This window comes from Ananas comosus, unplaced genomic scaffold, assembly GCF_001540865.1.
Source record: "Ananas comosus cultivar F153 unplaced genomic scaffold, ASM154086v1, whole genome shotgun sequence".
NCBI classification, from domain to species: Eukaryota; Viridiplantae; Streptophyta; class Magnoliopsida; order Poales; family Bromeliaceae; genus Ananas; species Ananas comosus.
This window is the reverse complement of record NW_017893340.1, coordinates 64111-86416: the sequence shown is the minus strand read 5'-3', so window position 1 is coordinate 86416 and position 22306 is coordinate 64111. Positions and strand designations below refer to the sequence as shown.

General features: G+C 39.2%; 1 protein-coding gene across 2 annotated transcripts; it reads right to left on the bottom strand.

Moving 5' to 3' along the window:
- Positions 1–770: 770 nt before the first annotated feature.
- On the bottom strand, positions 771–8208 carry LOC109705680 (V-type proton ATPase subunit G-like). 2 transcript variants are annotated; one of them, XM_020226425.1, is made up of 4 exons: positions 8051–8208; positions 4206–4303; positions 1249–1349; positions 771–1164 (listed from the first exon to the last, which is right to left on the bottom strand). In XM_020226425.1, the coding sequence occupies exons 2-4, from the start codon at positions 4291–4293 to the stop codon at positions 1021–1023; spliced, it is 333 nt and encodes a 110-aa protein (XP_020082014.1). In that variant the 5' UTR covers positions 4294–4303; positions 8051–8208; the 3' UTR covers positions 771–1020. The 2 variants fall into 2 exon arrangements, with proteins under 2 accessions (XP_020082014.1, XP_020082015.1); XM_020226426.1 differs by lacking the exon at positions 8051–8208 and adding an exon at positions 5363–5390.
- Positions 8209–22306: the final 14098 nt, after the last annotated feature.

The following is a 22306-nucleotide window of genomic DNA, read 5'->3' as shown; positions in this document are numbered from 1 at the left end:
GTAAATTAATATTGTAGTACATTAGATTTTTTTAATATAGAAATAAATATAAATAAAAATCTAATAAAAATACTATTTTTATTAGATTTAGAGCAATAAAGGATAATTTAGAAATGGTTTACGATTAAATTAGAATGAAAATAAGAGTTTTGAAATTTGTATATAAAACAGGGCTGATAGTTCAACTGAAAAATTTATAGTGGCGAAAAATTATGAAACTTTGAAAAATTGATTTTACTATTTTTCTGAAGTCAGATTTAAAGTTTCGTGTCATTTGGATACTTGAGCAGTGAAAACGGCGTAGAGCTTTCGGTAGTCTAAAATAATCCAAAACCAAAAACTTAAGATAAATTACTTCTAATTAACTTTAATTGAGTCTGCCAGTCAAATTTAAGTATAAATCGACATTCAAAAGGGCTCCAATTGGATGTACCAGATCAAAATTGGACTAAAATTAGATTACTTGAATTATTACGGACCTTTTAGTATTTTGTGCTTTGTAGTAGCCGAATCGGATTTTTGGTGAATTCTTGATAGCTTCTTCTCCTTGTTAGTTTATAATTTTGAATCCGATTTTTGGTGGATTCTTGATAGTGGATATGACGAGAGGTCTTTTTGATGGATTTTCGTTGAAACTGAAGCTTGGAATTGGATTTCTATGTGATTTAGAATCCAAATTTCATAGAATTTCGCCGAGGAAAATTTTGGCCATCTTGGGAGTGTTGTGGCAGCCAAGTCAAATGGATAACATAGATTGCACCAAATAATCCTGCCAGGAAAAGATAGCAAACACTTAATGTGAATGCTGATGCAACAGCACAAGTGCAAGCACCAAACTTATACAATAATGACCAAGTCTGTGGACAACACAGTAGTAGTTTATTCTAGGAAAATGCCAGGGTCACGACTACGGGCATGAAATTCAATTCCCACCCATGAGTTCTCAAAACAACAAAACCATCGAAATGGCATAGAAACAACCAACGTCAACTATTATTTGGTAATTATCCATAGGATCGCTTAATTTTTGACAGTGGTCACATGCCTTAAAAGCATTTGAACGACATCACAGGAGATGCTTTCGACTTGTGACTTGAGGTGCTGAATCTTTGCTTCTGTTTCTTGTTCAAGGCGCTTGACATTCGCACCAGAATCGCCGCTACTCTGATCATAGAAAAAGGAAAAGTAATGGATAAATTTAACTCCATTAGTTTATGAGGAAAAGGATCATCCATAATTGTCATTTACCTCCGCGACCTTCTTCTGAAATTCAGCTTCCATGTGTGCACGATATTCAGCAATCTCCTTATCCGCCTCTTCTTTAGCCTGCTTTAACCTAGCCAATTTCGCTTCATTCTCAAAAGAAAAAAAAATCAGTTCCAATTAGTTCCGTTATTAATTTACAAACAACAATTGAGGACACAAATTCGTCTTAATTCAACGATTGAAAGGAAAAGGAAGAATCATGTGACATTCTATTTCGTTTATAACCAAAAAAAGTTGCAAAATTTGAAACTGCAAAAACTCAAGAACGCTTTGTTACGAATACCCTACAACATAAATTTCTACCAAAATTTAAATTAGTATCCAATCATCCTTGATCATGAGCTATAAATAAAATTGGTTTAAGGCCACAATTATATATCACTTCAAACTTCTCGACTTATTTTAAAATTGAGTATTGGTTTGGCAATAGCTAGTCAGTAAGGGGAAGTAATTGTGTACTTTGAGAACCAACTAGCATGATGTACATTTCCATGGCAGTGCATTTTCTTCTTTGTTGTTATTTTACTACTAGTAGGGTAGTTCTTTTCCTTTTTAGAAGTCAATTTGAACAAGCTACCAACTTGGACCTTTTACCACCGCTCGCTTGAGTTCGGTTTACAAGGCATACAAAGTACAATGTTTCAACCAGCAATTCTACACACTGCTTTGCTTCACTTCCTCTTGATAAAGCTTATAGCTAGGACCATCACCAAATTTTCCATACTAAAACAAGACAAAAAAGGGCAGCAATTTACTGACATACAACATTGTCTAGACACTCTACGCTCTTCATATCCTCCATCTTTAACTATTTGATACTCTAGGCCTCCGTTTGGTTCGGGGTTAAGGAAAAAGTAGCTATTCTAGGGATAGAGTTAAGTTCAGGGTTAAAGTGGGGTTAAAGTTTTTTTGTGTTCGGTTGGGGGTTGGAGTTAGTCTAGAATAATGAAAAATAGTGTTTGGTTGGAGTAGGTGGGATAAGAAGATAATGATTGATAAAGAAGGATAATGATTGGTTGGAGTAGGTGGGATAAGAAAGATAGTGGGTTATTATGAATAGAAAATAGTGTTTGGTTGGAGTTTGGTGGGGTTAGGTGGGGTTAGCTAACCCGGGATAATTTATTTGAGGTGGGGTTAGGTGGGGTTAGCTAACCCCACCCATTTTTTGGGATGTTTGGGGATAATATGGGGGTTAAAGGGTTATTCCACCCCTTAACCCCCAACCAAACAAGGGCTAGGTGTCTTTATTGGATACTATATTGACACAATCTTAGATGCTGGCTTTTCATATACAACATTTTAAGAAGGTTCAAAATGTGGAAAAGGTTTGAATAGTTTATGAATATACTAGGCTTTTTACATATGTAATTAACATCAATGATCTTCTCTGTACAACAATAATCCAAATTGAAAGAGATTCATTATAGATGCCTAGTTTTCTACTCTGAATAAATTGAAGATACCTGGCTGTGCTTGCACCACCATAGATTGCATTATCAATTTTTCAATTAAATAAATGGATGCAAGCAACTGTAGTGCTTTCTTTTTGCGTACATGCATATACATGTTTGGATGTTCAAATTAAACATTATATCCCTGTTTATATATTTTGAGTATACATCATTGTCTAATTGGAAGCTAAATTTACATAATTTTATGAGTATAAGCACCTCGTTATAAGTCATTATTGACAATGATACTACGGAATATATGATCCATACCATTAAGTATGATGTAGAGCATTTCAAGTATCTAAAAGCCAAGTTTCGTGTTGTCTTGCGTTTCATGTTCTCCAAGTTTCAATTTGATCAGATATGGATCACCAATGGCTTAATCTTTCAGTCTCAAAATATCATAAAATGCACTTAACATACAAGTTTAAACTGACAGGTCCAATTAATATTGACAACTCTCAAAAGTATTTACTAAAACAATCTCATGATTTAGCATCATTTTACTAGTAGCATATGTGCATACCTATAACCAGAATTGTGGTAAGGCAAATAAATGATCGCCATTACCAGGATAGAAAAGAAATGATGATAGTTTCAGGCAGCATTTCCAAATCCTAATGCAGCATTTGATAAATGTCACTAAAAGACAAGCTTATTATGTATGTCATATCCTAATATTATTATTATTGAATGACTCCTTCATTCCAAATATTTATTTAAAATATGTTAGTTTAGTAACATTTATTTATATCAATGATAGCTGTGTATCTTGATAAATTATCCGTAGTTAGAAACATTTTCACGCATAAATGGCCTAACCATGTTCATAAGCCATAATTTTCCTTTTCCATGAAAAAAATACTTTACCCCCTTTTTGATAGTCTTACATAGAGCCAAACATTGCCTAACTAAAGCATATGTGTAAACCACTTCAAAATATCCTAACACTATGCAGAGAGGTTGACACTCAAAAAGCAAGATTACTTCTCCAGCACCTGACATGGTTTAAAATAACTCAAATCTAAATGGAAGAACTGACGAAGAACTAAAGAGAGGAATAATAAACAGGTATTATGCTTTTTCATTTGATAACGCCAATATGGTAAAGATGTCTAAAATATTCTTATGTATTAGTAATATATTCACTGGGTAGTAAATTAGAAAAATTATTGACAACGAATGCATCGCACCAATCCAAAAATAAAGTCATTCACATCTCGTTTAGAGAATGGGAAGACAAAAAACACTGTGAAAAATGCTTCAACTATCATGCTTCATTAGTTATTAACCAAAAAAAAAAAAAGATATTAATGTCACCAAAGCAACGAGAGCTTGTATTGCACAACAGAGATTTATTAAAAGAAGCTACATGCTTGCAACTTGCCAGTGAATGATGATGTTTCTTTTCTTCTTTTTTTCCCCCTTCACATTATGCTTTTAGAACAACACATGCACAAAGGTGAAATAAGCCCCAAAGAACATTACCATTTCTTGCAGCATTCACAATCTGTTGAGCTTCTTGCTCAGCTGCTAGCAATTGCTGGATTCCACCTTGACGCCTGTTGGGATCCATCTTCTAGGTGCTACATACAAGATAACTTTATAGCTAATTCATCTACTTCTTGAAAGGATGGAAATATATAATATGAAGAAAAAAAATACCAAATTTTGCAAATTAAGCTAAATATACTAAGACAACAAATGTTGGATGTGTGAACACATAGGTAATAAACTTTTCCCTTAACAGAGATAATTTATCCACGAGGTATGGAGACTCAACAAGATTGTATTTGTAAAATTTTCCTTCCACTATAGATTTCGAGAGAGAGGAACGTCGGATCCTCCATAAGAAAACAAACACCTTTCCGTTATTGATAAATTTTCTGCTGTATGCTCTTCATGCTGTGGAATCTGAGAAAGCTTCTCTCCGCTAAAGGACATATGCGATGGTGAAATCTCCTTAATAAATGATGAAGGATGATGATGCCTCAATATGGGAGTGGGAAGGTTGATAACTCTCAACCTTAGGATCTAGCAGAGAAACAAGAAAATTAAAGAGTTCACCTGAGGCTATCTCTAAATTATTTCCTTAAGAATGGGAATAACTTAATCAACTCTAATATGCAATAGCTTCAAAGCAGGTGGATCAATAAAGAAGGTTGATCAATAAAGAGAGAAGAAAAAGTCCACTAGTTGAAGCTAGTTATTCTCTTTCTGTGGTGGTTCAAAAAGTTATAAAAAATAAGAAGTTGAAAGAACATCACTTATCAGCACCAGTAACGGATAGTATACAATGTGTGAGCAACAACAAGTGTAGAAGGCCCACAAATTGACAAACTGCTATTAGGTTGAACAGGCAACAATGGTTGAGCAGCGAAAATTAATCAGTTGGCTATTAGTTTGAGATGCTTGACAGCTTTTGATCATTACATTTAACTTGATTGTATCAAATTCTGACAACTAAGGTTGTATATTAGACTTTGAAATCCAGCATGCTCGAAAAACATAGATCATGGAGAAATGAGAAACAAAAAGAGAATAGCAGCAGCTCAATACAAAACAAAGATAGACCATATCTCTAACTTGAAAAATATAATTGCATCAATTATAAAACTAATTGAGATTTATTAACTTCTGTTTACCTCAAAAAAGTAGGCCAAACACCTAAATAGAGTAAATCACCAAAAAAAAAAAAAAAATCAACCAAGTCAGGTCATCGGGAACTAGAGGAATATATTCAAAAATTCACTTGTGTGTACAATTCTTACAATAAAACATATTTGGTGTGTGTGTGTAATTCTTACAATAAAACTTTTTTTGGGGGGCGGGAGGTGGGGTGTGTTACAATTCTTACAATAAAACATATTTGGTCATTTCTTATCACCCCTCTTCTAGTAGTTCCTGTAAACAAAAAAAATGTAGAGAAAGATTCCACTAGGATTAACTAGATTCCACTAGGATTAACTCCAGACCGAATTTTCAGAGTTTATCTCCAGTCATTTAATTAGCAGACATGATGGTTCCTAGGTAAGCAATTTCAAAGAAGATAGTAAGAAAAGTGGCACTATACACTTTTATTCTATTTTAGTCCGGGAAAATGTCGAAGTATTATGTATATTTATTCCATCATTTTATTACCAGATTAGGTATTTATAAATCCAATAAAACAGTTCGACCACATAATAGTAATTCTGTTATATGTAGTGGTTAAATGTCATCTGAAACAAATTAATTCATTGTATAAATAACAAATGAAAGGGTTATTCTAATGATATATAATTATGTTCTATGTCATTATAAAAAGTGCGGTTTCTAGCTGTTAGGTAGCCACTATTAATGAAAATGCTTAGTTTGCTTCGATAATTGAGATGATGAACTCTAAGCCTTTCAACTTTTCCTAGTAAACTTTGTCTTCCTTAAGCTTTGCACCATCAAAACTGTTTAGCATTTTATGAACATGTTTTTCACATGTCTTTCTTCATTATTGCAGTGAAGAAGTGAAGGACAGATTTCTACTTCACTTTTTCTTTTCATCCAAGGTCTTTTTGTGTTGATTTACAAATTGATAACTTCATGCGAGTAATTTAAAAGCTTACAAACCTTAGCCAATGAATCTGCCTTCCCTGAGACCCAAGTAGATTAGTATGTAAATATAGAACTACTGACACATAAGACAAATCTACAAACAAGATAATACTTGATGTTATAAGAAGAAAGTCTTCCAACTGCATGAACAATCCATGATAATCAAATTGCAAGTCCAACACAAGAATTCAAAGTGCAGTTCATGCGTTAGACTTAACCATATGCCCGACCTCCAACCCATAAATAATAAGTAGCAATCACATTATCAGGTTTGAACTTAACACAGCCTAAGACACAATTCTAGTGTCGAGCTTAATTAGAGACATAGGCTTGGCACATGCAAAGTTTTACCTTGGAAGAAATTCACATATAATATCTATATATTACTGTACTATTCATGAAAGAATTCTGCGAGTGAATTATTGATGGGTAATAAGTTCCTATACGCACAAATTACTATCCTTCCAACTATCCTGTTTATAACCACCATACTCATTCAAACAATACATAGCCTACTTATTCCAGCTACAGGAATGTTATTTGATGAAGTGGTTTATCATAAGGACATTTAAAAGTGAAGGAACATCTGGCGGGAGAGACGATGGTATTCTAGGATTTTGAAAATACTGGACAACAATACACTTCCTGTCGAAAACAAGTCAAAGTTGCAGCAACAAAGGAGTACAGCGTAAATTGAAAAATCCCAAAACAAGAAAGCTCAATACAGAAAAGCCCATGCCCATGCCCATGTGACTGATAAGTGCTCTAACTATTACCTTAAGATTTCTTTAGTTACTTTGCACTCTTGTATTTGCCTTTTTATGACTAAATACAACCACTACATCTGTTGCCAAGTCCTGCTTATCAATTTTGTGATTAGAACAATGTTTCATTCAAAATAGCAACAAAAAGTGTACTACAATATAATACTCATTCAATCCTATTTATTCAGTCCTATCCCAATCTAGTGCAATCCAAACCCGATTATATTCTGTACAATCCAATCTTAGGTGCCAAACCGGCCCTTGATTAACAAGAATGTACGGAAGTTAACTGTGCAACTTGCAACTGTACATATACAAGAGATTAAAGATTATATCAGCATCCAAATTTAGATAACATCGGCATCCAAATTTGCCTCGAATTCCACCACCAAAAGGACTTCATCAAGGTCTGTCTTAATAAGAAACAAAAATTAGAACTAACTTTAAGCATCCCACAAAATAAGAAAATAATCTCAAAAACCTCACTAAATTAGTCAAAAAAATAAAAAACAATTACACACTAGATAAATTCTCAAAGACCGAAACAAATAAAGATACAGATTAAAAAAGCTAACACCAACTGCTTGATATAACGTAATTCCCTCAAACAACATCGTTCACTCATCCGTAGTCAATATAAGCAATCAATGCGCAAAAAACCATTTAAAACCTAAGAACAATTGAGCACCCATAATATCTCTATAAGAAGACAGATATAACCCTAACTCAGAAAAAATTGCATAAAATCACATATTAAAATAACACATATCATAACTACAAGATCCGATGAGATCGTTTCCGAATCAAAACACGAGGAGAGGCAAAAAAAAAAAAAATCAAATCAAAACCAGATCGAACAAGATCGGAAGAACTCGTAACGGTAAAAATCAATCAACTTATCGATCGATCGATCGCTCGCTAGCTACAAGAAGAGAAAAATTTGAACGTGCATTCCATTTGGGAAAGGGAAGAGATGATCACCGCGATTGGGTTGCTTCGCCGCAGAGAGCTCCTCAGATTTAACCTTTCCTCTTTCTTCGATGCGGAGGAAACGAAGATAAATGGAGGCCGTGGGCTAGTATTTATAGTAAGGAGAAGGGGATCGGAAGGTAATCCTTGTGTCTCATGGTTCAGATTTTAGGGCAGCACTACATTAGTTTGCCCGCGATTTGCTTTTGAATTACCTTTTTACCCCTCCAAAGGCGGTGGCAGCAATCGCTACTGTTCGCTTCAACCTGAATCCGCCGAACCGAATCGGACTCGTTTACAAATTTAAAAGTAAAATTTTTTGAATAAAGTAATTTAATTAATTTTTTTGATAATTAAGTATAGTATTTAAGACCATAGTTAGTTAATTCGGATTCGGCAAAAATTCGGTACAGATATAATTCGGATAAAATTCGCCTTCTAATTTTTAAATTCGTTGAAAAAAATGACTAAAAAACGGATTCGCCAATTATTCGGATACGTGATTTATACGGATATTATACGTTAACCAATTAAAAATTCGGGATCAAAAATTCGGCTACTAAATTAAGTTTTTTTTCTCTCAAGATTTACGCTATTAGCATAAATACTTATATTTTTTAAGAATATAAGAATAAAGAGCTACAAAATTAAACTAATTAAGTAAAAAAAAAGTAAACTATATTATGCCTCAAAATAAATAAATAATTAAGCAAATAAGAGATCAAGATAGTCCATATTTAAATGTAAAATATAAAAGGTTCACATACAAGTATAGTTAGAAACTAAATAAAAGATGAAACTGGCACTTAGCATAGTGCATACTAGCATATCTAAATTCTAAAGTCTAAACAGTAAACAAATAAAAGATACAAAAAGTGTAGAAACCCTACTGAGTCAATGGTCCATGAAAGACCACAACAAAATTTTCCTTTTGCAAGTGTCGACAAGATCATGAAATTGATTAGGTATAATACAAGAGTTCCTGGTCCTTAGTTAATTAAGATTATTTAGCTCTATGTTTGGGTCTTCTTTGTGCATAACAGAGAATGGACACATTCAATTTAAGCACTCGAGCCATTTGTGTATAAAAAAGTATCCATCATATGGACTAAAAGCTTCCAACTTTTGCTTTGAAGAATGAAAACTCAAATCGTACCTGGTTTGTAAAGAACCACCCGATTACTGATCTATCGTTGGATAGCGGAAGTGGAAGCGGAAGGGGAAGAGGCGACGAGGAGGGTTTCGATTTCTGAATAGTGAAGAACCCGATCTTCGATATTCCATTTCTGAAGAGGAGGGCTTCCGATTGCGTTCGGCGAGCGGCCGGAAGGGAAGAGGGGGAGGGGAAGGGACCGCGACCGCCGTAGGGGTGAGAAGTTAGGGCAAACCTTTTTTTTTGGGAGGGGTCGGGGTGGGAGGCGGGCGAATGAAAAGAGCTTTNTTTTTTTGAGGCGAACTGCGAAAGGTTCTCTGAAAGGTTTTTTTTTTTAGTTTTGGGCCACCCGCGAGGCCCACGAGTCCGCGTCGCAGCAAGCCAGCAACCGCGCCGTTCTTTTGGGCCGAATTATTCGCGAACCGCATTTAATTCGCGAATAATTACTTTTACCCAAAAAAAATGCAATTTTTTCCGAATTTTTGGAACAAATACAAAAACGGCTGTTTTATTCGGCTTTTCAAAAATTCACGAATAATTTACGAATAATTCGCAAATTAACTAACTATGCTTAAGACTTCGTTTGGTTCAGAATTAAGTAAGAATTAGTTATTTCAGGGATAAGGTTAAGTTCAGGGTTAAGGTGGGGTTAGAGTAATTTTGTATTTGGTTGAGAATTGAATTTAGTCCAGATATAAAAAAAAAATAATGTTTGGTTGGAATAGGTGAAATAAGAAGGATAGTGAGTTGTTATAAATAGGGGTGTAAACGAGCCGAACACGACGAGCTGGGGTCAGCTCATGTTTGGCTCGTATTCGGCTCGTTTATTAAACGAGCCGAACACGAGCTGGCTCCTTAAAGATCGAGGCCGTAAAATTTAGCTCGTGTTCGGCTCGTTTATTAACGAGCTGAACACGAGTTAGCTCCCGAGCTGGTCAACGAATAATAAATTAAAAAGATTAGATTAAATATATATATAAAAAATAAATTTATAAAATCTTATCCATTAGACTTTGATCTAATAATTAAAACTTTACATATAAATGAATCTTTTTATAATTAATCTGTAAGGACTGAGATTTTGACCGTGCAACTAAACTCTCTGTTGACGATGTTTATATGTGTAACTTAATTACATAAGCACTCGTTAAGTTACAGGAGAAAATGAGCTAGAATAGAGAAGTTACGCGATTATTAGTTTTCACTTAAAGTGAATAGTAATCCGGTTTTCGATAAAGCCACGGAGTAGAGTTGGCTTTTGGCGCGTATTGGAGTCCGATCATAGCACTCCAATAGCTCGTTTCGAACGGCTCGACCATTCTGGACCCAATGGCACTGACGGAATTGGGTTCTGATGCACGGTTGTCGAGAAAAAGGGGTTTGATTGAAATTACATGTATTAAAATAAGTGGTTATATGGTGAAAATAGAGAGGGCAGGTTTCGTCGCTGATCGGAGACCAAATCGGACAAAGTAAGATGCTAGATTCGATGCCCCAGTCGTGCTGAACGCGCTGGTGCGATCCGTTCGAAAATCTGAAGGACGGATCTTCGGGAATCGTGAAAAGTCCACTGAGAGGTCAATTTGGCAAAATCAATTAATTGCGAAAAGACCCTATATTTTATGCGCTGTTTCGCGTGATTTCGATCGTTGGGGTACGTAAGCACAAGTTACACACGTTAGCAGGGGCTGGACTGTAAATATTATGCTTTGGAGGGGTTTTTGGCAAAAAGACATTTTAATATAAATATGGTAGCTAGGGTTTCATTGACCTTTTGGCTACCCTAATCCTTCCAGCTAACCCTAGCCGCCTTAACTCCACCCTGCCCAACTAGTGTGCATGCCCTGGCCGCCGGCGAGCTGCTCCGGCCGCCGGAAAAGCCACCCCGGCCTCCTCTCGGTTCTCCTCTAGCTTCGACTTGCCATGCCTGTGGTTGTCGTGCTCGGGGGAAACATATAAGCCGAGCTCCATCATCCCCGAGCCGAGACCAACCTCCTGAACCGTCGTCAGGCGTTGCCGCCGTCGGCGTGCGCCGCCGGAGCCGGCTGAGCGAACTGTGGCCAGCTCGGGTCAGCCCAGACCGAGCCCGCTCGAGCTTTGCGACCACCGCCTCCCTTCGGCCGCGCCGCCCTCCTGTCGGCCCCGGCGATCTCCGAAAACCCGGCGCGCGTGTCCCCTGTCGTCCCTGCGCGCCGTCGGCCGCCGCTGGGATCCCCTGCGACCGCCCAGACCCGTGCGGGCCGAGGTCGGGCCCGCTCAGCTTCCTAGCGTCGCCGCCGCCCACCGGGGGGTGCACCACCTTCCCCTCGGCCTCCGGCGCCGGATCGTCGCCGCCCCGACCTCCTCCGGCCGCCGCCTCGCCGCCGGGAAACCTTGAACCCGTGAGTTAGTGCACGGATTTGATCTCCTCCGCCGCGCCACCGGTTGCCGCCCGCCGCCGGCCAGCACCCTCCCCGGACCTCTCGGACCGACTACTCCCATTCCCGGCCGGAGTGCTCGCCGTCCGGCCGCCGGAGGCCAACCCTAGCTCCCACTGCTCTGGTATGCTGTTTTTAGGTTCCAGCATAGTAGTTTAGCTTTTCGGCCACCTTTCCGGTGATCCGATGACTCCCCGACACCCCGAGAAGTGAGCACGATGATCTAGGGTTCGTGCTGAACATCGTGCTCACCTCCGGCAGGGGCAAGGATGCCCTGGTTAACGAGTTAATTGCGATCTTGGCGCTGTGCGCGCTGTTTCACAGGTTTTCGCGTCGCTCGTGCGCGTGCCACAGTGGCCGGCAGTGCTCCGAAATGTGAGCACAGCCTCCGACATGCTGAAACCTAGCAGCGAGTGCGACGGTCTGATCAATCGACCTCTGGTTTACGTGCACGACCCATAAAAGCTCAGAAATCACATAAAATGATGTGATTTTATGTATCGGTACGGGCTTTTATGCTTTTTGCTTCAATGTAGCTGCTGTCGGCAGCATGTTTGGGCTGAGGATAACCTCTGGACTGATTGTCCAAGGCCCCAAACCCTTGCGGAAATCGAAAAGTGATTTCCGATGCGTTTCTCGGCGAAATCCGCTGATAGAACGCTGTTTCGGTTCAGAATTCTTCCGACGGTACTTGGTGATTATTTGCGACGTCGCTGAGCCTTGTTGGCTGGTTACCCCCATCGTTTTGAAGGTTCGAAAATGACGGGTGAGCGACAGTGAAGTTCCGGTGAGGTTTTCGGGACTTCCGGCATGTTCGGTAATCGGTTTTGGGAAACCGATTCCGTGGGGCTATGATTGGGGGTTGTGAGTTAGCGTTACATGTCAGTGGGTTAGATCCTAACCCGTTGGACCTTTCGTAGGTTCGGTTGCTCCGTCTCCGCAGTCGAGAGACCAGTTTTATATACGTACAGGTGGGTACTTCGATCCGACGTCGGTACAATGGTGCACGCTCGGTGATGGTTTCTTACCCTTACTCTTCTGTTGTTATTATTGCATAGTATATATTGAGCCTTGCACTCATGTTATTCCATTATACTCTACTCGTTGTTTGCATGCTTAGTATCCTGAGTATGAGTGGAGTGGTTCTATCTATGTGCGTATTTGTTGACCTGGTTGATCGATTCTTGTACTTCATATCAGTGACTTGGTAGGTCGATTCTTGTACTTTATATCAGTGACTTGGTAGGTCGATTCTTGTACTTCGTATCGGTGACCTGGTTGATCTGTTCTGGTATCTCGTATTTGTAACACATTCGGTCGGTTCCTTGACTTCTGTCGTTCGATGACCGTCGTGGTCGATGTACCCTAGAGGGGTTGGATTGTTGGCTAGTGGCCGACGGTAGTTCTGGATTCTATTGATACACCCTGATGACCCATTCGTTGATTCGTTGTGCATATATCCTAGTTGACCTGAGTGGTCAGTCCTCGTGGTTCATTGAGCAGTATTTGCATATGTTTGAGAGGATGTTGATGTTGTCCCATCCTAGTTGACCTGAGTGGTTAGTTCTTGTGCTTCCTTACAGTTGATGACCTATACGGTCGATGAGCCCTGTGGGCAAGATTGTCGGCTGGTTGCTGACGTTTGGCCTTTAAGCATATCAGCATTGACCGCCCGATACTCGTCGCATTTCACGAACACTGGCGGTCTGATCCACCGCAAGCAGTGTTCTTTTCTGGAAAAGTGGTTGCTTGTGTCAACCCGTGAGCCCCAGAGGGGTTATATGCTTTCAGCCTGAGGTGTTGGGTACCAATATGGCTTGTTTCTGTCAGAGTAGATGTGGCATAGGCCTGAGGTGTTGCGTACCAATACGGCCATTACAGATTGGGTATTTTGGACTTATCGTCTGGTTGACACATATAACTATAGTAGCGATTGTCGCTTATATACCTTCAGTTCTTTGGTTACATTGTCTTGCTACTATAGCCTTGTTACATGTATATATTCAGTTGTTCATTACAGTAGCGGTAGTTGTACTTTCTTTCATATATATGTCTCTTTCATTCATTATTATTGCTACTGTATTTTCTACTGACCCGTACTGTTGTTTAGTTCTNGTATCGCGGGCGGTGAGAGTTGAGACGAGACGTGAGACACGTTCGTAGTGGTCGCTAGAGCTTCCGACCTAGTTTGTTGGTTTAGTTCCTACCCTGTTTACTTTTGTTATTAATAGCTTTAATATTTCATGGTTCAGTTGGTTTATATTATTCGAATTCATGTGATTTGGAATAAACTATAGAACTCGTGGATTTTGTAAAAAGGAAAAATAGTTTTCTACCCCTCATGGTAGCGTGTTTAAAAAAAAAAAGGTTTCCGTGTGGAAAACAGCTTTCAAAAGAGTTTTCTCGTGGCTTTTATGTTTAAACACTGAATGGTAAATATCTGGTGAATGGTGAACGAATGTTGAGTATTGTATATTCATGTATTGTGGTTGTATCCTGGTTATACTCTGTTTGTACTTGTGTACTTGTGCGACGCCATGCAAATATAGGGGAGACTCTGTCCGTGTAAACAGTGAATTTTCTGTATTTGTAGCGGATCTGGCATATCTTGGGGTTAGGCTTTTTTTTTAAAAAAAAAAAAAAATAGACGCTTTTCCGCTGTGTTTCAAACTAAAAGGAAAGCTGTGTTTCAAACTAAAAGGGACCCCGGGGCATGACATAATCTTTGCATTTATATTTTTATTTTGCTAAAAATTAAATAATAAAAATATATAATTATTTATTTATATATAAAAATATAAATTAAATAAATTATATAAATATAAATATATGTATTCGAGCTGTTATCGAGCCGAACAGAGCGAGCTGACCCCAGCTCGTGTTCGGCTCCTTTATTAAACGAGTTGAAAAATTCAGCTCGTGTTCGGCTTGTTTACTAAATGAGCGATTCGATCTCGAGCTCATTTCGAGCCGAACACGAGCTGGCTCGCGAACAGCGAGCTGGATTGCCACCCTAGTAATAAATAGAAAATAATGATTTTGTCTAATATTTTATATTTGAATTTAAAATTTTATTTTATATTTAAAAATTTTAACTTTTAAAATTAAAAAATTCAAAATAAAAATTTATTTTTAAATCTCAAATTTAAAATTTAAAGTTATAAATTTAAATCAAATCTAATAAAATAAATTTAAATAATTAAAACTAATAGTTTAAATTAAAAGTTAAAATTAAAATATAAATATATATTTAAGATTACAAATTATAATTTTTAAATTTAAATATAAAATAATTAAATTTAAAATTATAAATAATTTAAAAATATAATTTAAAAATTAAAAATTAAAATTTAAAATTTAAAAATTAAAAATTAAATTTAAAAATTAAAATTTAAAAATATAAATATTACTTTTAATATTACAAATTAAACATTTTCAAATTTTCAAATATAAAATGTCAAATTTAAATTTTAAATAATTAAAATTAAAATTTAAAATTTAAAATTTAAAATTTAAAATTTAAAATTTAAAATTTAAAATTTAAAAATATTAATATTAATTTTAAGATTGCAAATTAAAAATTTTTTAAATTTTTTATTTAAAATTAAAATTTTAAAATTATATTAAAAATTAAATAGGGGTGGGATTAACTTTAATCCACCCCTATTCTTGGGGGGAAGTGGGGTTAGCTAACCCCTAAAATCTTGTTTGGGGTTAAAGAGGGGGATAACTGGGATAACCCTCTTATCCCCCCTTTAACCCCCAACCAAACAGAGTGTAAGGATCCGCATGTTCCGGTGGGTTGATTTGTAAGAGAAAACGAAGAAGGAAGCAGCAACGAAGAAAAAAAAAATAATAAAACAGTAAATGTATAATAAAAAGTATTATAAAAAAATAAAAAATAAAAAATAAAAAATAAAAAGATGAATACAAATCAAAAGTGTCATCAGTTACAAGTATAAATTATTTTAAAGATAAAGTTCATAGGAGAAATAAAGATATGAAAAAGATATTATTTGAATATGACCTAAAACAGTTACCTTTTTATCAATAATTTTAGAAAAATAAATAATTTGTTAAACACCATAAGAAATAAAATCTTGTAGTGTCAATTAGGTGTATGATAGTCAAACAAGCATCCACTGCAGCTAACATTAAATTCATACGCAAGTTCCAAAGTACAACCATCTGTAAATAAAGGCGAAAGCACTGCAAGAAATCAACATGACAAAGAAAGGTTAGAAAAAGTAACTAAAGAAAAAGATGATCAATTAGTAGTAATAACAACACCAACAGTAATAAACAAACTAAATAGAAAAGGATGGAAAGGAGTTAGCACAAAATGATGTAAGAGAAAGTAGAGTCTCTCTACAAAACCGTCGACATAGTAGCAAAAATCAGACTGCAGAGAATAATGCATCGACAACTGGGACAATAGATAAGTTCTATGCAGTCAAAATTCAGCCAAGTGTGCTACAACAATTGCGCGAAGAATGACCAGAACTGCAAAAGTGTGAAAGAACATAAGAAGGAACTATAACTATAACAAAAGGAAGAAAAAGAAGAAAAAGGAGCAAGAGTAGCAGAAACAATAGTAAACCATTAAATAGAAATAAAATACCAAACAATAGCGTAAGCATACCAACATAATTCGATATGCAGTAGAAACAAACAAGGAAGAAAGGTGAATATAAAAGCAGAAAAAGTTATAGCAATTTTATTGAAAATTAGATTATAAAATTTTTGAGTATTGTAATGCCATATTTATAAGATAAACAATAAAGTTATTTGTAATATTGTCAATTATGATGAAATCAAAATGACCAATATCAAACTTCGAGATTTGATTGAACGAAAAAAAAGGTTAGTACATAACACTACTAGTTGAAATTTGTAGAGAGATAGGTAGCACGCTACCCGTTTCGTTTATTTCATTTAGAAATAAACTTAGCTAGAAATGTGAATCAACTAGAATTCGACCTTGAGTCTCGGGTACCAACCACCAAGCCCTTTGCCACTTGCTCTAGGGATGGTCGGTAACAGAAAGCACATATTAATGCCCAAGAATATATGCTTCAAGCTACATAGGGAACCAATAGCAATAGATGCATAAGAAGAACAAAAAAAGTAGGTGCAGCAGAAAAAGAGGCAGCAACATCCTTTAGTGTTAGAAGTAGGGGTGGAACTGGGTCGGGCTTGGGTGGGGTTATACTATGCCCAAGCCCGGCCCAAAAGAAAATGCTGGGCTTCGGGTCCGGCTTTTACCTAATTATTTTTGAAAATTAAGGCCCGGCCCAAGACCAAACCCAATGCCCAATACCCATCGGGCTTTGTGGAGGCCCATTTTATGCATTTATCATATAACTAATTAGCTATATATAATAATATGTACCATATATTTCTTTATAGATATGTATAATTAATTAATTATATATAATAATACAATTAATATATCGTAATATGGGACTAAATATTTTGTTAGTATATAATATATCCTCATATATATAAATAAATATCATTTATAACAATATATACTATATATGATATACTATATCATTTATTCTTTTTATAGATAAATATTATATATATATATATATATATATATATATATATATATATATATATATATATATATATATATATATATATATATATATAATTAAATATTTTTATTTTGATAATTAATATATCGGGCTTTTGGGTCAGGCTCGGGCCGGGCTTGGACATGCCCAAATAGGCCTAAAATTTTTTCGGGCGTAAATTTTTAAGCCCGGCCCGAATCCAAAATTATATTTCTAATACCCAAAGCCAGGCCGAAACATGACCCATCGGGCCGGGCCTTGTTTAGGCCCAGGCCCAGTTCCACCCCTAGTTAGAAGTAGTAGTAGCCCTAGTATTAGCAATCATAGTGTCACGCCCCGAGCCCGATCCTTTTGGCCGGTTCGAGAGCGTCAAACAGACGCCGAACGGACAGAGCTTCCCCTGTCCGCCCAAGGCTCAACATACAAGTAATATGACTAAATTTAAATCACATACATGCATCCAACTATAATCAAGTTCTTTCACATTCTTGCATCATTTCTTTTTACATCTCATTTCTCCCAAAATATAACTTTTGACATTTCAAATAAATATCCTTTACATCATTCATTTAAACATGTTCATGATACTAAAATCATCAAATACAAAAGATGATAGTAAAGGGAATGCAACTACAAAATATGAAACCATCATGGGCGGTCACTATCTAGGGCACAATGCCCTTACCGCGATCATCAACCGGCTCGCTCGGTCCCGGCTCTGTGAAAATAGGGGTGTGAGAACTACAACAAAGTTCCCAGTGGGTTCGGCAACTAACCACGCCGACTATCCCTGTAAGGACTGAGATTTTGGCAGTGCAGTTAAACTCTCTGTTGACGATATTTCAGTGTGTAATTTAATTACATAAGCACTCGTCAAGTTTCAGGAGAAAATGAGCTAGAATGGAGAAATTACGCGACCAAGACCGATAACTTAAAGTGAATAGTAACTCCGGCTTTTCGGATGAGCCAGTGAGTAGAGAAGGGTTCTGGTGCGTATTGGACTCTGAACATAGGACTCCAATAGCTCGTTTCGAATGGCTCGACTATTCTGAACCCAATGGTACTGACGGAATTGGGTTCTGATGCTCGGTTGTCAAGAAAAAGGGGTTTGATCGGTTTTACATATATAAATATATGTGGTTATGTGGTGGAAACAATGAGGGTGGGTTTTGTCGTGAATCGGAGATCAATTCGGATGAAATGAAATGCTAGATTAGATGCCCCAGTCGTGCTGAACGTGCTGGCGTGATCCGATCGGAAATCCGACGGACGGATCTTCGGAAAAAGCAAGATGTTCGCTAAGAGGTCAAATGGGTAAAATGGTTAAATCGCGAAAATTTACAATATTTTATGCGCCGTTTTGCGCGAATTCGAACGTCGGGGGACTTAGGCGCATAATACACGTGCTAGCAGGGGACCTAGCTGTAAATAGTTGACCTTGAAGGGGTTTCTTGCAAAATGGCACCTAGTATAAAGGTGGCCACTAGGGTTTTCCTTGGTCCTTTTGCTGCCCAAGTTCACTCAGCAAACCCTAGCCGCCCTACCATCATCCCTGCCCTGCCTGTGCATGTGCCTCGACGTCCGGCGAACGGCTCCAGCCGCCAGAAGGCCCATCATCATCTTCCTCTCCTCCCCTCTCGGCCACCCTCTTCTCTCTGCCGAAGCTGCTTGGGAAACTGCCACAAACCCTCCCTGGAAGCTTTCCTGGGCAGAGACCCATTCCCGGCGTAGTTCCTGCCGGCCTCCGCCGTCCCCGCACCTCGCCGGGGCTGCCCGAGCTCCCTGCGGCCGGCGGCAGTCACCCAGGCCGAGCCGGGGTGATCTCTGCTCCCGTGCACTGCCGCCGCTCCCTATCGGCCGCGCCGCCCTCCAATGACCTCCGGCGACCTCCCGCGCGCCTCCTCACAGTCCCCGCGTGCCGCCGGCCACCGCCGGATCTCTCTGCGGCCATCTGGAGTGCGTGCGGGCCAAGCTTGGACCTGCATTGCCTTCGTGGGCCGCCGCCGTGTACCGTGCGCGCCGCCTTCCCATCGGCCTCCGGCGACGGGTCGTCGCCATCCCAAGCTTCTCCGGCCATCGCGTGGACGCCGTGGACGTTGAACCCGAGAGTAGCTTGGTGGAGTTGATCTCCGCCGCCGCGCCGCCGGTTGCCGCCCGCAGCCGGCCAGCACCCTCCCCGGACCTCTCGGACCTACCGCTCCCATTCCCGGTCGGAGCGCTCGCCGTCCGGCCGCCGGAGGCCAACCCTAACTCTCCCCAGCTTCGGTATGCTGTTTTTACGTTCCAGCATTATAGTTTGAGTTTCCATTCACTGTTCCGGCGATCCGAAGACACCCCGACACCCATGGAGGTGGGCACGATGATCGTGGATTCGTGCTGAACACTGTGCTCATCTCCATTAGGGTTATAGATGCCCTGGTTAGCGAGTTAACTGCGATTTAAGCACTGTGTGTGCTATTTCGCAGACTTTCGCGTCGCTCGTACGCGTGCCACAGTGGCCGGCAGTGCTCCGAAAGGTGAGCACGGCCTTCGGCATGCTGAGACCTATCAGCGGGTTTCTTGGTTTGGCTGATTAACTTCTGGTTTGTGTAGACGGACCATAAAAGCGCCGAAATCACATAAAATGATGTGATTTTAGGTAATCGGGAGGGCTCTTATGCAATTTTGTTCTTCGAGGCTGCTGTTGGCAACAAGTGTAGGCTGAGGGTAACCTCTGGACTGATTTTCCAAGGCCCCGGCCCTTGCGGAAATCAAATATTGATTTTCGAAGCGTTTCTCGCGAAATCCGTCGACGGAACGCAACTTCGGTTCGGAATTATTCCGACGGTGCTTCATGAACTATTGTGTAGTCGCTGAGCCTTGTTGGCTGGTCACTCATGTCATTTCGAGAGTTCAAAAATGACGGGTGAGCGACGGTGGGTTCCGGTGTCGAAATTGACACTTTCGGGAATCCGGATCGAAACGATTAGCCGACGGTAATTGTTTCGACGTGAGGAGTTGTGTTTGCTGCCATGGTACACGATTAATTATGTTTAGTGGCAGCGGGTGACTCGTAGCTCGAGTCGGTGTGTTCCGGGATAGTTCGTAGGTCCTGGCGGAGTCCCCGTGCGATTATGGGACTTCCGGCGTATTACGACGATCGGTTTGGGAAACCGATTCTCGTGGGTTTATTTATGGGGTTATGCTTTTAGGGTTTCTTAGTTGTGGGTTAGATACTAACCCGGTGGACTTTCCTTAGGTCCGGTTGACTTTCTTTCACAGTCAGGAGACAGGTGCGACATTCGTACAGGTGGGTACTTCGATCCGACGTCGGTACAGTGGTGCACGCTCGGTGATGGTTTCTTACCCTTGCTCTTTTGTTATATTCCATGCATATATTATATGTTGAGCTTTGCACCTCTATTGTTTACATTACACTCTACTCAGATATTCCCATGCTTAGTATCAGGTGTAGGAGTAGAGTAGTCTATCTATTTGTAATACCTATGACCGGGTTGGTCGATCCTCGTACTTCGTATTAGTGACCTTGTTGGTCGATTCTCGTATTTCGTATTAGTAACCTGGTTGGTCGATTCTCGTACTTCGTATTGGTGACTTGGTTGGTCGGTTCTTTGACTTCTGTTGTCCGATGACCGTTGAGGTCGGTGTACCCTGAGGGCTAGGATTGTCGGCTAGTGGCTGACGGTAGTTCCAGATTATAGTGATACATTCCTGTGATCTATTAGTTGGTTCTTGTATCTATACTTTAGTTGACCCATCGAGCAGTATTTTCATACTTTTGAGAGGATGTAGAGTCGTTCCATCCTAGTTGACCTGAGTGGTCGGTTTTTGTGCTTCCTTACAGTTGATGACCTATACGGTCGGTGAGCCCTGTGGGCAGGATTGTCGGCTGGTTGCCGACGGTTGACCTTTGAGCATATCAGCATTGATCGCCCGAGACTCGTTCGCAGTTCACGATCACCAGCGGTCTGATCCACCGCAAGAGGGTGTTCTTTTCCGGAAAAGTGGTTGGATGTGCCAGCCCGTGAGCCCAGCGGTTAGGACTGGGTTATATGCAGCCTATGAGCTCAACGGTCAGAACTGGGTGCCCAGCGGTCAGAACTGGGTTATATACAGGTAGAGTGGCAGTGGGCAAGGGCCTGAGGTCTGCGGACCAATAGGGCAGTTTTCAGATTGGGTATTTTTGGACTTGTCGTCTGGTTGACGCATATGACTATAATAGCGGTTGTTGCTTGCATACTTACAGTTCTTTCTTTACAGTTGTCTTGCTACTATAGTTGATATTCATGTATGCATTCAGTTCTTCCTTACAGTAGCGGTAGTTGTGTTTTCATATATATATATATATATTTATATCTCATTCGTTCATTATCGTTGCTACTGTATTTCACTTACCCGTACTGTTATTTATCTCTTCCTGATCCGGTGAGTACTCCTCGCCTTCGTCGGCTTGCGGTACCCACTGGGAGGGGAGACATGTTTACATGTTCTCACCTCCCCCACCATTTTTCAGGAATTGCGGGCGGTGAGGGTTGAGACGAGACGTGAGACACGTTCGTAGTGGTCGCTAGAGCCTTCGACCCGGTTTGTTCAGTTCAGCTATTACCCTCTTTATTTCTGTTGACATATCTTAGACATATGGTTCAGTTGGTTTTGTTTACTTGGATATATATAAACATGGTTTTGTGAAGTTAATTAAAACACGTGGTTTCATAAAAAATAAAGGATATATGATTTTGTAAACTGAAAATTATTTTCTACCCCTCGTGGTAGCGTGCTTTAAAAAGAAAAGGCTTTCGTGTAGGAAATGGTTTTAAAAAGGTTTTATTGGCTTTTCAACTCTTTGTGTTTCAAAATGAGCTTCCGGGTGGAAAGCGTTTTAAACTAATAGTCGTGGATTTATGAATTGAACTATGAATGGTAAATCTGTGATGAATGGTGAATGAATATTGATTGTTGTTTATTCATTATGGTGGTTGTATCCTGGTTATANGTGGGAGTGAAGGGTGTAGGGTTATATCATGTTATAACAATTACAACAAGGCCCCTCCACTTTATTTCCAGTGCACTGCCCAGACTGGGCATTTTTCGCAGTCAGGGACCGGTCTCCCCGACC